The 17479-nt window shown below is 32.9% G+C and overlaps 1 protein-coding gene across 1 annotated transcript; it reads left to right on the top strand.

Annotated features, from left to right (window-relative positions):
• Positions 1-1206: 1206 nt before the first annotated feature.
• On the top strand, positions 1207-17304 carry LOC135128438 (b(0,+)-type amino acid transporter 1-like). Its single transcript, XM_064055346.1, has 10 exons — positions 1207-1242; positions 3029-3226; positions 3333-3611; positions 3661-3789; positions 3840-3939; positions 4003-4047; positions 4101-4328; positions 10781-11027; positions 16934-17105; positions 17162-17304. Exons 1-10 carry the CDS (start codon positions 1233-1235, stop codon positions 17230-17232), a joined length of 1479 nt encoding a protein of 492 aa, XP_063911416.1. The 5' UTR covers positions 1207-1232; the 3' UTR covers positions 17233-17304.
• The last annotated feature ends 175 nt before the right edge of the window (positions 17305-17479 follow it).

Genomic DNA, 17479 nt, shown 5'->3' with positions numbered 1-17479 from the left:
TCCAAGTGTGATTTGCTTATGAGAACAAATAAATCCATGTGAAACTACCTAATCGACTGTATACAATTTTGAGGATATTTTAAAATAAAGTAATTATTAAATGGTGACCAAAATTTTTTTCATTCACCATCTCTTGTCAAAATATTTATTTATTGAAAGACTTCTGATTTGAAATGTTCAATGTGTTCATCTGTTGTTAAAAAATACATCATCTACAACTTTATGCATAAGAATTACCTTAAAAATAAGTTTGAACCATTAAATTTTGCAACATAGCTCAGAAATTTTAAAACCAACATGTATTTATTAGTCATTACTCAATGGGCAGTATACTCTGAAATGTGGTCGCATTTGTGTGACGTAATTTTTCTTTATATTTTAAAATTACGTAGGTACGAAATATCTCAAAAATTAAATTTACCAACAGATTCATTTCAATAATTTTCTCTAAAGATTGTCATGCATAATCAACAAAAAATACGTTAAATAAAGGAATATGAGAGAAAAGGCAACTTAGATGTGACATGTGTTTTCTCATTTATAAAACACGAAATGAAGAGGAGTAATATTTGTAAGTTCGCTATTTCAAGAGTATATAAATTATTTCTTAAACTATACTCTGAAGCCTAGATCAAAGATACTTTTCAAAGACTAGTACAAGGAACTCTTAGCATTAAGTTATTTGACTCGAACTATATATAAACAAAACAAAAAAAAATCGTAAAAATGGCAAATACTTTCTTGGGGGAACCTTTGGTCACCCGGCGCATCCACCATTTTAAAATGTTCCATTACGAGTGGTATTAAGAATTCGACATTCACATATTTAAGTTTTTATTCAAGTATATCTAAAAAATGTAAGTTAGTTCACTCTTCAGTTTTAATGAAACACAAAAAGTTGTAAATAGTTAAATAACAAAATCTTTATTTCTGCACTTTTGCAGCTTGTAATTTCGGCAATGAATATTTACTTTTCATGTACACTTAAACTTTTAGACCATACTAGTTAATACTTGTAAAATATATCAATTTAAGTTGTTAATAGTAACATGAGCATAATTTGTATTTTACAACAAATCGCTAATTGTTATAACTACCTCAGAATCACTTTCCTATACAATGATGCGCATCAGTTAGCCCGTCGACGCATTTATAAAGAGGTTTTATTTAGATAGTTTTGTTCAGTTTTGAAAGATATTGCAACAAATTTAGTTGTTTTGTAGTATAATAAAATGGCTACCGGTAAGTGCAAAAGAATTTTACTAAATCGTAAAACTAATACTTAAAAGTGTACCAACTTTTCTATTTAAATTTGGAAAAATGTATTAAAAATAAGAATGTTTAATGGAGTCAAATCACTATTCTTAAGAGTTTTTAGTTTACATTCTTGCCAATATCCCGATAAGTAACTTCCAGTTACTTTGTTGTTAAAATGCGTCATAAAATAATCTCAGATATTTGTTGACTGTAAAATTAAAAATGCACAGACTAATTTTTTAAAGTTTTTTTGAACTAGTAGACAACTAAATTCAGACAATTCGTTTACTGTTAAAATCATCTTAATTGTTTTGGTAATTTTTAGGATTCTTAAAAACGTTAATATATGAAAAATTATTAAAGTAAGGGCATAAAGGTGTATAAGTTGAAAAATAGTTTTACAATGGTAAAGAAACGAGGCTAAATGTTGTCCCTTTCAATAATTATTGAATTTACTTTCAGCTTTCATACTGTATACATGTGGTAAAGATTTTTTAATTTTAATTCACTGCAGTAATTAAATATTGGAAACTAATTGGAACGATAATTTTGTGAAAAACAGAAGTATTATAGAGGCCTCCAGAGTTTTCTTAAAATGAATTTATTTGTTTTTGCAATTTCATTTACAAATTTTTACAAGTTGTACTATGCTTACACGAAAACAAACAATGTTTTACACTTCGATTTTATCATTGTGTTTAAATTTTTAAACAACAAAAATAGTGCAATGTCAATATTCTGAATTTTATTAAATATATACAGGGTGAGTCAATAAAGGTACGGTTTTGGATATCTCATTAATCATTAGAGGTAAAAAAAGTCAGCCAAAGTTGTGTAGTTTATTCATACTATAACAAAGCGGCTACCTTATACTACATAGCATAGAACAAAGTCTCTCTCTGTGTGTGTCTGTCTGTTTGTCTGAATGCGATAATCTCAAAAACTACTGTACGGATTTAAGGATATAATTTATGAAGGTTTTGTGTAAATTAGCTGAACTATGATAATAATTGTCGAGTAAGTCAGAAAAAACCATACCATCTGAACATATCGGAGGTTGCACATTTGTTTTGTTTCACAGTATTGTCTGTCGTGCATTATTATTAGACAGAACACATAATAGTGTGTTTTGTAAATATATTTTATTAATTACGTATGTACTTTTGTTTGAGTGAGTTTTAGAAGGGTTGCAAGTATTAAATAAACTTATTTTTTTAGAAAAATTGGAATAACTTGAACGTCACATAAGAATTTCAGAAATGTAATACGCTTGTATTTTTTTATCTCTAATAATAATTAATAAGATATCGAAGAGCGCGCGCTTGTTGACTCATCTTGTATATAATTTTTGAAACATTTTTGTGTGAATTAAAGGTAAACACTCAACAATATGTAATGTAACTCACCATGTGTCAAAACTGTAAACAAGGATTAGATGTGTTTGATTAGATCTGTAACAGTGATTTGTCGCGTGTGACGTTACATCAGCATTCGCATGTGACAAGGCTACGAAAACACGTACACAAATATTACGTTCGTATGAAGGACAGTTTTAAATTAGTATAATTAAAACCACAACATTGAATTTTTATATATTTCTCATTATAGCGGCTAAAATAATATACAAAAAGATATTAGTTTGAAAGACTTCTTTCTACCATTTAATATGAAAATTTTACTTTGTTGCCGAAACTTGAGAGTAAACAGGTTTTTTCAGTTGAGGTCTTCATAAAAAAATAGGGTTCTACATAAAATTTTCTTTTGATTTTAGAAGAAAGTATAGAAGGGCAGCCGAAAGAAGTAGTTCGCCTCAAGCGCGAATTGGGTCTGTTTTCGGCTATCAATTTAATGATAGCTGTTATGATAGGATCAGGTGTATTTGTATCTCCATCTTCAACATTAGAACATACTGGATCAGTAGGAATGTGTTTAATTGTATGGACTGCATGCGGAATCATCTCAATGTTTGGTAAATTTTCAACTTATTCAAAAAATCCAAGAAATATTTTTGTACTAAAACAATCCCGACTGTGTGTCAAGTTTCACACTCAACTTTGCTAAAAATTGTTTTTTAGGTGCCTTGGCATTTGCTGAACTCGGAACAATAATCCCTCGATCGGGTGCTGAATATTCTTACTATATGGATTCGTTTGGTCCTTTACATAAATTCTGGGGCAGACTTCCTTCATTTATTTACTCTTGGGTTTTAATATTTATTACGAAACCCGCAGAAGTCGCTATAATAATTTTAACATTTTCGGAATACTTGTGCCAACCAATTTTCGATGTAATGTGTATACACAATTCGGAAGACAGCGAAAGAGTCAAAAAAGCAGTAGCTTTGTTGGCTTTAGGTAAAAATTTCACTTACAAAAGTTGTTTTTAAAGATGTTTTGGTTGAAGGATTGATTACTTACATAAACATGTCTAGCGTGAAACTGTATGTTAAAATACAAAATATTTTCGGAGGTTGCAAAATTATCGCTTGTCTTGTTGTGATTTTCGGGGGGCTGTATGAGCTAATAATTGAAGGTATTAGTAGTAACACAGAACCTCCACATCACACTACTTTAAAATTTCAGGTAACACATTTAATTTAACTAAAGGATTTCAAGGAACAAAATATTCTTCAAAGGATATAGCTCTTGCTTTCTACAGTGGATTATGGGCGTACGATGGCTGGTAATCAACACGGTTTTATAAAGTCTGTTACGGTATTTGCAAAATTTTAGTATTTTATTACAGGTCTGCCGTAACATTTGTTACCGAAGAAATTAAAAAACCCGAAATGTGAGTTTAATTTTTTTTATAATTATGTTAAATTTGTTATTGGTTTATTTCAGCAATATTCCTAGAAGTATAAGTATAAGCGTACCTATCATTACAGCATTATATGTTTTTATGAACGTGGCATATATGTCGGTGTTATCTATACCCGAAATAATGAGTGCCAAAGCTGTTGCTGTAACGTTTGGAGAAAGAGTTCTCGGGCCGATGGCCTTTTTAATACCTTTAGGTGTTGCTTTATCTACATTTGGATGTGCTTTAAGTATCCAGTTTGGAGTTACAAGGTAATTTGTTGCTATTTTTAAATGTGGAACCAACTAAAAAACGCAAATCTGTTGAAACAATTTTCGGACAAGTTTTGTCTAAAAATAAATTCGAGAATTTTCGGCTGATATTGAGTTATAAGGTCTTGATAGCGTCCATGAAACACGACACGCACTCAAAAATGCGTGTACAAGTTTGAAGTGGTTAAATGCATGCCGACGTCAAAAGGAAATGAGTATTATCTAAAAACCAAAAAACTGTATCAGAAATGTACGAAGTATAAAGATTAAGTTTAGTATCTCAGTTAGAGTCAACAACAAGTGTGGAACTACACTGAGAGGAAAGTGATAAACCATATCGCACTGTGAGAGCAATACTCACGTAACTCAAAACTAGCGTGTTTTGAGTAATGGTGATTTAAAATTCCCAAGTTCGTATATATTATTTGTATCTTAAATACCAAAGGTTTCGAAATACATTATAGTCGTATTGTCAATCTATTATTAATCGTGTTTTTATTCCTTTAGAGTAGAACCTTCTACTCGTTACAGAAAACAAGAAATTTTGACTTACGTGACTATTGCACTGCTACATCATATCAAATATTTTGGCTTGCGTGTTAATAAATTTAAGGTCAAACTAGCAACACATTGTAATGAAAAAAATATAACAAAACACAAAACGATCACAGTATTAATTCATTTAACATCTACACTGACGGGCAAAAAAACCGGCCACCCTGAAAAATTTCACAAAACCACTTTAAAACTTAATTTAACTAGTGATCGTTATTTTATTAAAGAATCATTCACTATTGACACATGTTGTACAAATTAGCACAAAAAAGAAGACAATTAAACGCAGAATTAAATTTAATTTAACGAAATAACAGAAACAGACCAAGTACGATATTTTCTTAAAAAAAAAACAATAAAGGAGGCTGTTGTTGTAAATAGTGTTTTTCATCATTTGATTATAAGTTTGGCAATTAATAAACGTTTTCACGCGAAAATAATTCCGTTAACTCTTACAGACGTCTTTCAAAGTGTCGCTCTGTTTCTGTTATTTTGTTAAATTAAATTTAATTCTGCGTTTAATTGGCTTCTTTTTTTTGCTGATTTATACCTTATATGTCAATAGTGAATGGTTCTTTAATAAAATAACGATCACTAGTTAAATTAATAATTTTTAAAGCTTCGTTTTGCGAAATTTTTCAGGGTGGCCGTTATTTTTTCCCGGTCAGTGTACTGTGGCTAAATTGTTATAAAATGTGTTATACAGGGTGTTAGGGAATGCTTGCAACAAAATTTGAAGGTAGCCTCCTGAAGAAGAGAACAACAAAAAATGCTAGTAACACTTTTTTCAAAGGTTAATAGTTTTTTCTATAAAGCATATCGAAAAATCAGTCCCCACATTTTGAGAACTGCCGACGTTGTCTTTTTTTTTCTAAGGTAGTTGTGAAAATTCTGGAACTAAGATGATTATTTCCTTAGAAACGATTAAATCTAATTTGTCAAAAATTGACAAAAATGTCACATTTACATCAATACAATAAACACCTTTGAGTTTTAAAATGTTTGATTCGGACGTTTAACGAAATAGACGCGGTTCCGACACGCTAATAAGAGTACCAACGTGGTTGTTAACGGAAATTTCAGAAAACACCACAAACGGCCTCTGAAAACCTACAGTGATACCAGAAAGAGGGGGTTTTTCGTTTTCCCCTGAAAAAAATCCCGAAGGAAAACACTAGAAAGATTAGAAAAATCTATCTTTCAGCAGTGTGGTAAATGAAATGTTGAAATAGTTCGTCAACTCAAGCGCAATAGCGCTCCCAGTTGATCTAATACTACGGCAAAAAGGGACAACTCATGGCACCCAACCTCGTGATAAAACTTTTCATCCTCCTCACTACCCTTCGACTTGATTAGTACAGACCCCTGTTGTTCGATCTTGAAAAAAGCGGCTATGGTTAACTGTTTGATGAACAAATGAGGACGCTCCACCCAAGATTCGGAGGAGTCTGTAGGACCTAAGTTCGTCGGTCCATATTTCCGAGTCCGGTCTGATCACTCGCCTAATGTGGTCCATTAATGTAGCAGCGGAACGGTTGGGAATGTAGGACAACTAACTCCGCTTGTTGATCGTTCGTATACCACTCGTTATGAAAATTACAACAAAATAATTTGCCGCTTGTAGGTAAAAATCCGAACTTATACAATGTACATGAGGCTCCTGGGCAAGAACAAGATGAGCAAACAATCCCGGCGCAAGCCGTGTACTCGAAAGTGAACCGTAGCAAGGAACACTTACTACTGAAATGACAGAAAAACTCATTTTATATGCACTTTCATTTGCCCTTTGTACGATAACTGTCGGGTTTCCTGCCAATTCCCTCATATTAAACTGTGTTTACTATCCCCTTTGCAATGGAAGTGATTTCATTATTGATAATAAAAAGGTACCCTTAGAGTACTGAAATCATAGAACGCTTAAGGTATTTTCTTTGTTACTCCTTAATGGTTAACCATATACTAAATGTTCTTGTTTTTAAGAATTTTTTTAGTATTAGGAAATAAAAAAAGATCCTAGAAATAGTCTAAGCAGTTGAAATATTCTCAAAAATCAGGTAAAAATTGGTGTTAAAACACTGCTTAGCACTCCAACGTCCAACATTATCTTTTTATTTTTCGATTGTCCAGCAATTATCTTTTCTTAATAAATTTATATTCTACTTTTGCTTTGCGGAAAAAGGTAGAATACATAGTTTATCAACAAATACAAGAAATGTATTGTATAAGTTATAAACTTTGTTCAAAATCTTCCAACGATTTTAAAATTTAAACCAATTTGTTAAATACAATTTTTAACACAAAGAAAAATAACCTTTAATTAAAATAAATAAACAAAACGAATAAGCGAAAATAAAAAACAAAAAACGCAAAAACAAAACAAGTAAATTAAAGCAGATGTTGGAAGTGAGCACCATTTGCACGAATACAAGCTTCTTCTCTCCTGAGTAATGAGTTACTGACTCTATTTAATTCTTCAGGATCGTTTCGAATCCGTTCTGCGGCCATCATAACTCTTGCTTCTAAATCTTCTAAATTATTAACTGGAGTTCGATAAACAATTGATTTCATATAACCCCATAAGTAGTAATCACAACTGTTAAGATCGGGAGAACGGGGTGGCCAAACGATGGGTCCACCTCTTCCAATCCATCTCTCACCATAAACATTCGTCAGGAATTGTCGCACTTGTAAACTAAAATGCGCAGGAGCACCATCGTGCATAAAGTACATCCTTCCTCGAATGTCTAAAGGTACATCTTCCAATAACAATGGCAAATGTGTTTCCAAAAAATGAAAGTAATTGTCTCCGTTCAGTCTTTCCGGTAGAACATATGGTCCTATCATTTGATTACCTATTATTCCGGCCCAAATGTTTAATGAAAAACGTTGTTGAAAGTGCGTCTCGTAAATCGCGTGAGGATTGGCATCTGCCCAGCGGTGAGTATTATGAAAATTAAGTATTCCATCCCTAGTAAAACAGCATTCATCTGTCATCAGTATGGAAGAAAGAAATCCGGGAGTTTCATTATTGCTGTTCACTATCCATCGGCAAAAGTTTTGTCTAGGAATGAAATCGTTCGGACTTAAATTCTGGACCCGCTGGAGGTGGTACGGGTACAAAAGAGATTCGCGTAGCGTTCTCCACACAGTCCAGTGACTAACACCTACTTCTCGAGCAATTTCACGCGTACTAGCTGACGGGTCTTCTTCAACACGATTGATAATGTGCTCTTCAATGTTGACCATATCTGGATCTCGACCTCGTCCAATCTCCTGATTTTTAGGTAAAACTGATCCTGTCTCCCGCAACCTTCTATCCACGGCTGAAAAGGTTTCGCGATACGGTTGTCGACGCCCAGGAAAACGTTCAGCATACCGTCTTGCTGCAGCTCTAGCATTGGCTCCACACTCCCCATAAACAAAATGCATGTCTACTACATATTCTTCTATGCTGTATTCTGGCATTTTTTCTCAATGAGTATTACTGACAATGACAGTTATAAATCTAACAATAATATTTGAAACAATTTGAACAATGTTAGTGTATCTCGGTAACTAAGCAACGATGCTTTTTTTTAACGATTCCCTTGATAGATAGAAAGCAAATTGCCATTCCTAATTCGTTGCTAAGTAACAATAGAAATTTTAATAATGGAACGTATTATTGAAAAATTGGCCTCCATGCAGTTCCAAAACGGTGTGATACTTATTTTTAAGGGGATTTAAAATAAAAACTATACATTTTTGAAAAAAGTTGTCCATAGATTTTAGATTCCTTTTTTTGTAATGCCTTTGCTCTGAAAGTTTGTTGCAAGCATTTCCTAACACCCTGTATAGTTGGATTCATGGATCTTTTTACACACGTGACCAAAAGCTAACGTCCGAACTAATAACTCTGACTTTGTAGTAATTAGTCAAAAAGATCACAATGTTCATAACGTCAACATGACACAAATGTATAGGCTCAGGCAGGTCTTTTGCTTCGGTGCTTTCCGATTGGGCCTTGATTTTGTTGGACTGGGAAGCACGCCGAGTCTGTTTTTTCGAGTTTTAATCTTCGAAACCGTTCGGCGAGTAACACCTAGAGCATATGCAACTCGCTAAAAATTTGAGTGAAATTATTAACCATGAACCTTCAAGTGATTTTTCCCTACTTGTTCTGTGGCATTTAATGAGATTAAAGGACCACCGTTTTCCTTCTCAATAGCAAAATACTTTATAACGTTAGACGCCATGTCCTGGGACGGGAACTCAAAGGTTTGCCCGGCATCTTGTAGACCAAACACGAACAAGAAATAAGATAACAAAACATAAAATAGGACAACGACACAAGAATACTAACAACCAACGAACTTTACGAAGAACTGAATAGAAAACTTGAATAGAACAACGAAAAGCTGCGATTTACCACTCTGAATAAAACCAAAAATGACAGTGACGTTTGATGAAAAATCGAATTATTAACAGTCACTAGATTGACTACATCAGTGCCTGTCGCACGATGTGGACGCATTTATTATGTATTTTATCTTTTTCTAATTCAAGAAACTTTGTGGAAGAAAGTTACTGACGTCGAGCGTAATTTGGACTCATTTCGGGAGACATACTATTTGTCTGGCTCTTTTTTTTGTAATCCTTAAAACAAAGATTCCTATGGTAGTTGCTGTCTGAACTTGTATGATACTTTGGTCACGTGTGTAAAAAGATACATGAATCCAACTATAATTGTATTTAATTCGTTTTTTATACATAATTGATTCAGTCCATCGTATTTTTTTACGTATTGCTAAAGGACCTTCATAAATATTGTTTAATCATTTTCATTTAAGTCTGATACCGCCGTTGTCGTGATGTTCGGGAGTTGATTGACTATTATTTCCTGATATACTTCCTTTCTATACGAAGTTAGAAAATTCCATCGGAATTTTTGACAAATTTTATTTTTTTTATTTCGCTCTATTTAACTTTCCTACCTTTCCTATTCAAAGAAAAATTGATTTCCATGTTTTCGGTCAATTCTTAACTATGTCAGAAGGCATTGTGCATTTGTTGTGTTCAGTTTGTACCTAAATTAGTAGGAGTATCAGATTATCAACATCGACTGAAATCTCATAGCTTCATAGCTTACGTGCATTTCACTTTAGTTTTGAGATACGGCAGTCTTGCATTAAGTGCACACGTAATGTTCGGAAATGCAATACTAACATTTTGATGAATTTGAGCATTACGCAACTATTAAAAACCGTTTATACTTACATATACTAAAACTACATTAACTTTTTTATGCATTAATGATAAATTTAAGAATTCGGCAAATTTTGACTTACGTGAGTATTGCTCTCACAGTGCGATATACAGATTATATCAAGGTTTTATTGTCGGGACAAAATTTGGTACCTAACTAAACATAGTAGCCGTTATATTTTTGTCAAATTTTATTACTTTTGTGCTTTTGATATACTTTCTTTAATAATAATTAGGCAAACTTTTTTTACGCATTTGTTAGACAATTTTTTCTATTTTCTATCAAAATTACATATGAAGTTGTCATTTTGGGATCAAGTCAAAATTTTTAAGTTTGTTTCTGATGCAGTGGTGAACAAATACGTGTCCATTGTTGTTGTCAATATCTTACCTTGTCAACAATACCTAGGCAAGGTAAAAAATGTAGATCGTATGTACACAGTAAAGATAGAGAATATAAAATTATGTGCAAATTGACGTAATGTAATGTAAAAAGTTTTAATTATATCAGCCTTATTCTTCTTTTGGTAACTAAAAACAGTTAGACAAGTATTATTTATAGAATAGTAAACATTTCACTCAGCACACAAATATTCCTTTTTTTTTATAAAATTTTTCTTTTTTTGGATTTTCTAAGCATGTTATTTTTGCAGAGTATGCTATGTAGCTGGTCAAGATGGCTTAATGATGAAAAGCTTGTCATTTGTGCACCATAAAAAACTGACACCATCTGTTGCCGTAGTTTTACAAGGAGCAATAACTCTGCTATGTATTATTGCTGGCGAAATAGTACAACTAATAGAATTTGTAAGTTTTCTGGTATGGTTGTTTTATGCTTTAGCAATGGTATCCTTGCTGGTTCTACGTAAAACCAAAAAAGATGTGCACAGACCCTATAAGGTAAATAAATATTTTTTAACTTTTTCGCTAAAAATAAGAGATCAGAATTGATAGTAGTAAATTTGACCAATTTGGTTCTCCAAAATTAATTAAGTTTGACGTCAAGCTCAAAAGAGAACGACTTCATTTTCGACATTTTTTTGTGTTTTTGTGTGATGCACAAAATTAAAATATGCATTCATATTGCTAAAAAAATATTTTTAAATATATGTTTCTTTCATTGTATACACCGATTCCCTGCTACTAGCTATTTAAATTGTACTTGTAAATTATGAATCTGCCTTGAGTTTTTATCTTAGATTAAATTTTCCAAAAAGAAAAACCAAATTATATAAAACTTTTTATAACAGTAAAAGAGCAACGCAGTAGTAATGGTTGAAAGGTTTACACCAGTAAACGTAAAGAATGTTCGACTAATCACGCGAAGAACGTGGAGGTAGTCGATTCGATGCCCTCATGAAACTTTTTTTTCTTACACTGTTACTGGTATTTTTAACTTATAGGGGTTATCATAAAATAACTTACATTCAAAATAAATTAAATTTTATGATTGTTTAAAGAAGCTGGATTTATTATTATACTTCCAGCGTTCTATTCTTTCCTATTCCGCTTTATTTATTATACTAGAACATTATTCGATTTTATATATTTTTACTTCCCGAACTTAAGCGAATGTGTTCTCGACCTTTCATGACCCTACCGTACGAAGAAATAGGTTTCCCGTTTTCGTCTCTCTGTCTGTCCGTCCGTCTATCCGTTAGTCTGTCTGTCCGTCTGTCTGCCGTCTGTCCGGATTTTTATTAGACAAATAATCTCCGAAAATACTGGGCCGATTGTTGTCAAATTTTATATGTGTCTTATGATGTCTTATGAATGTGATGAAGATAGTAAAGCGCTAACCAAACTTTGTCTGATCATACCCACCAATAATGTGATGACGTCTCTTCAAAATTGTACGCAGTAAATGGGTTTGAAATTGTATAAAATAACATAGTCCTCCACTTGTAGTTTGACTCCGTGTTGAGTCTTTACCCGAAACTTCTAGATTTTTGGAAAAAAAATTTTAATCTGAAAAACCTACCGAAAAAAGAATCTCAGGAGCCCCGTGTGTTGTTTTTGAAAAAGTTTAAAAGAATCTCCGGGCTCCCTTGTGTTGTTAAAAAAAGAATCTCAAGGACCCCTTGTGTTGTTTTTAAAAAAAGTTTCAAAGAATCTCCGGGCTCCCTTGTGTGTTGTTACTTCCCGAGTGTAAGCAAAGGAAGTATTGTAATGGAGTCCGTCGGCCGACTCTCTACTTTTGCATTTTCTCGGCCTATCATGACCCCTAGAGGACGAAGAAATAGGTCTCCCGTTTCCGTTTGTCTATCCGTCTGTCCGTCCGTCCGTCTGTCTGTCCATCTGTCTATCCGTCTGTCTGTCCGTCTGTCCGTCTGTCTGCCGTCCCGGATTTTTTTTAGACAAATAAGTACTAGGCCGATGGTTGTCAAATTTTATATTTATATTAGGAATATCATGTAGATGGTAAAACGCTAACCAAAATTTGTCTAATCATCCCCACCACTAACGTGATGATGTCACTTCAAAATTGTACATAGTAATTGGGTTCTAAATTGTATCAAATAACATAGTTTTACACTTTATGACTCCGAATTGAGAATTTACCCGAAACGTCCAGATTTTTGGAAAAAAAATCAAAATTAGGAAACAACATTTTGACATTTAATTTGGAATCTACAAAACCGAATGTTTTGAAATCTTGCAGATGTTTTAAGGTTATAAAGAGCATAATAAATTTTTAGTCAAAATATATCTGCTTATCCCCTCCAAAAAATCAATGACATCAGCTCAAAAGTTTGCCGAATAAGTCCTATCTAAAATGTACAAAATATGATGAGTCTGTACTTGTAATTTATCATTTCATTCATATTTTTTGGATCCGCATATACAGGGTGATTCAAAAAAATTAATGAATGCGTAAATTTATCTTATTGATTTAATCAGGAACTACAAAACCGAATGCTTTGAAATCTTGGAGATATTTTAAAGTTATCATAAGCAAAATGTATTTGCTCATCCCCCCTAAAAAATTGATGACATCACTCCAAAATTTTGCTGAATAGATCCTATCTAATATGTACAAAATATGATGAGTCTGTACTTATACTTTATCATTCCATTAATATTTTTTGGATTTGCATATACAGGGTGACTCAAAAAAAATTATCACTGTATTTCAGGAGCGAGGGAGGTTCTGTCGAAACAACTTTCGACCAATTTTTTTTTATAAAAGAATCTCAGGGGCCCTTGTATTATTTTTTTATTAAAAGAATCTTAGAGGCCTCTTGATGTTTTTTTTTTAATAAAAGAATCTCAGGGGTCCCTTGTATTGTTTAAAAAAATAAATAAATAAAAGAATCTCAGGGGCCTTTTATGTTGTTTTCGAAAAATTTTCAAATTATCTCCGGACTCCCTTGTGTTGTTAAAAAAAAAATAAAAGAATCTCAGGGACCCCGTGTTTTGTTTGTTGTTTTTTTTTTTAATAAAAGAATCTCAGGGGCCCCTTAAGTTGTTTCCGAAAAAGTTTCACAGCAGGCACGTAACCAAGGGGGGGGCTGGGGGGGGGGGGCACAGGCCACCCCAGCAAAACCCTGTGCCACCCCTGGTGCCCCCTTAAATTAATTTTAAATTTTAAAAGAAAGCAAATTCGAAATTTCAGATCAACAGTAAATTTTAGCTATGAGTAATCTTATGTTCCTATCTTGTAATATAACTCTCTGAGTAAAGCGATACTGCTGTGAACAGTTTTGTCGATAACTTTTTTAAGCAGTTAGCCGATACAATTGATATGCCTTTTACACACTATGCAGATTGGCACGCAGGGTTTAAATGAATTCTCATGGTGTTAGTCAATTTCAACTATTTGCACCCCATTAAGTTTATATATACTGGTTGTGATCCAAGTAAAATGTTGATTTATACTAATGGAGACTTTTTTAAAGGCCTCCTTATTTGAAATTAGTGCCCGGGCTGGGCCCCTCCAAAATAAAAGGCTGGTTACGTGCCTGTTTCAAAGAATCTCCGGGCTCCCTTGTGTTGTTTTTTTTTTTATTAAAAGATTCTCAGGGGCCCCTTGAGTTGTTTTTTAAAAAGTTTAAGTTGTTTTTTTTTAAGAATCTCAGGGGTCCCTTTTGTTGTTTTTGAAAAAATTTCAAATAATCTTTGGGCTCCCTTGTGTTATTTTTTTTTTTTAAATAAAAGAATGTTAGGGACCCCTTGTGCTGTTTTTGAAAAAGTTTCAAAGAATCTCCGGGCTCCTTTGTGTTGTTTTTTTTTAAGAATCTCAGCAGTTACTTGTGTTGTCTTTGAAAAAATTTCAAATAATCTCTGGACTCCCGTGTGTGTTTTTTTTAAATAAAAGAATCTTAGGGATGCCTTGTGTTGTTTTTAAAAAAGTTTCAAAGAATTTCCGGGCTCCCTTGTGTTGTTTTCTGTTTTTTTTTTTCATAAAAGAACCTCAGGGGCCCCTTGTGTTGTTTCTGAAAAAGTTTCAAAGAATCTCCGGGCTCCCTTGTGAAAAGATTCCGGGGGTTCCTTGTGTTGTTTTTGAAAAAGTTTAAAAGAATCTCAGGGGTCCTTGTGTTGTTTTTTTAAAGGTTTAACAGAATCTCGGAAGCCCCTTGTGTTGTTTTTGAAAAAATTTAAGAGAATCTCGGGGGCCCTTGTGTTTTTTTTTAACTTTAAAAGAATGTCGGGGGCCCCTTGTGTTAATTTTGAAAAAGTTTCAAGGAACCTCATTGTTTTTCTTTTGAAAATATTTAAAAGAAGATCTGGGGTCACTTGAGTTGTTTTTGAAGAAATTTAAAAGAATATGGGGGACCACTTGTGTGTTTTCTTTATAAAAGTTGTGTTTAGTTTTGTTTTTCAGAAAGTTTGAAGGAATATTAGCAGTGGCGGCTCGTCAGGGGAGGCAGGGGAGGCAGTGCCTCCCCTGGAAAAATTGACTATTAGTTTTTGTTTTAATATCTGTTAACTTCAAATATATTTTACAGATATAGCAAATAACTTTCATGGAACACTGTGATTTATTAAAACGCGTCTTGGTATAAAACATATTTTGAAGTACGCGCTTTCGACAGGAATAAGCGCTGATCACCGCCGTGTAGGCCAGCTTCAGACAGAGGCATGCCTCAGAAAGACGGATATCTTCAGTATGATTAGTCAGTGGCGCTAATATGTTTTTGAGTAAGACAATAGTCATCAGTGCTTTATCAAAGCGCCAGCGGAGGCACCAACGCCTACCGTCCTTAAGCCAATCAGATCGGATTTTTTAATCTCACGGTGAAACTGCACAATGCTGAACAGGGATGCTGAATGCATTTAGTGTGCATTTAGTTGTGCATTAATTAGACGCGAGGAAAGGTGTTCACTGCATGTGCATTGCCAAGGTTGTGTATTAAAACTTTTAAGTTAACTTGAACAGAGTAGGACAATGAAAATGTCAGTTTTGCAATTCTGATAGCAACATAAGAATCTATAATCTCCAGAATTTCTTATAAAGTTTAAATATTTAAGCACGGTTTTCTTACGACGAACAATTGTATGTCAAAGATTTAGAACCTCTCATCCAGATTTGAGGAGAACTTTATTAATTAATTGATTAATATATTTAAATTAGCCCTAGATCATATGAATTAATATTTAATGCTAAGAAAGCAAATTCTATAGTCTTTAAACCTTCTCGTTGGTTTGTGTGAAGCAATTAAATGTTTTTTATTCGAGAAGTGTACTCATATAGAATAGAGATGTGTTACTGACTCAAAGCTATTTGTATTGTTTTCATAAAAACGAATAAACAATCTGTCTTTTAACAAAAGTAATTGCCAACATGTTAATTAATACCTGCTGATTTTGAAACGAAATTGTTGCCTCACCTAACGAAAGGACCACGAGCCGCTACTGAATATTAGGGACTCTTAAAGTATTGTTTTCAGAAAAATTTAAAAGAATCTCAGGGGTCCCTTGTGTGTGTGTCTTTTTCCTTAAGAATGTGGAAGAATCGTCAGTGTTTCAACGTTACATTATGTCACCACCCTCGAACTATCGAAATAAATTGACGAATTTTATAAAAAATAAAAATGTAATAACATTTTCAATTTATTACGTTGGTAATGCGGAAATACTTCGAGAAGAATAGGTACATCAGTGAAACTTCACAGTAAACCTAAAATAAAAAAAAAATCAGATTTTAAAGACAACTGCAATTGCTTCTCCTTTAGCCTTAATGTTAATTAACAGACACACACAACCCTGTCGTGATCACACAATTGTGTAAAGAAAAAACTCAACGAAAATGCTGGATATATTTCATTGTACTTTAGGTGCGAGGGAAGTTCTATCGAAACAACTTTCGACCAATTTTTTAGACCTATTTAAAGAATATGACATGGTATAACGCTGCCCAAAATTTGTTTGTTCATCTCCACCAAAAATATGATGACGTCATTTTAAAAATTTACCAGAGTTAATGACGTCATCAGAAAATTTTATTAAGAAAAACTTCCCATTTTTTACAGAACAAAATTTCATTAACAAATTTATCTCAAGAACTAGACTTGTACTGTCTAGGAAAGGTCTGTCTAAATAATTTTAAATCATTTTCTTTAAATTTAATTAATTTCAGAACTGTTAACGAAAAGATAGTATGTAATACACTATAGTTTTAATTTTGTAATAATAAACTTGAATTTGCAAAAGGTACAGAAATTCCAGATTTAGATGAGTTCTTACACAGTTTACGGAGATGTATGTTTTTATAGTTATTTTTGACCTTAAATGTCGTTTAATCGTTGAAAATTTATATCCAAATTCTCAATTTCTACTAATAGTTTTTTTATTTTTGTTAACAGGTGCCTTCATGGATCGCCGTATTTTTCTTATTAGCAGTAAGTTGTCTGACCACGATTCCAATAATAATGGATTCTTCGCCTAAATACTTGTTTGGTTTGGGTTATGTACTAACAGGAGTATTCGTATATTATTGGTTTATTTACAAAAAGAATATTCCGAAGTCTATTATCAGTGAGTTGAACAAAATTAAATAAAACAATTATTTTTACATCACATTTATTTTTTAGGAAAAGCCACGCGTTTTGCACAAATATTGTTTGAGGTGGTACCCCCGGATTGCTTTAACCGAAAATTGTAACACTTCATAGAATGTCTTTTCGATTTATTGTACCTTGTATTTTCCACGATGGGCAAACATCATTATTTATTATGTAATTATTATTATTTCCATCTGGACACTGCGTGAAAAACCACGGATATATTGCAAATACGAGCTCAACATCAGTAAGATATATTGGCACAATAGTACTAATCGAGGGCAGTATTTTTAGTACTCTTGTTTAAATATGTCATTTTTATAAATAAAATGTTCTACAAATGCTCAC

The sequence above is a fragment of the Zophobas morio genome, unplaced genomic scaffold (genome assembly GCF_036711695.1).
Source record: "Zophobas morio isolate AGI-343-1 ecotype UQ-CSIRO unplaced genomic scaffold, CSIRO_AGI_Zmor_V1 ptg000012l, whole genome shotgun sequence".
NCBI lineage: Eukaryota > Metazoa > Arthropoda > Insecta > Coleoptera > Tenebrionidae > Zophobas > Zophobas morio.
Note: the sequence above shows the minus strand (reverse complement) of the source record. Positions and strands in the feature narration are given on the sequence as shown.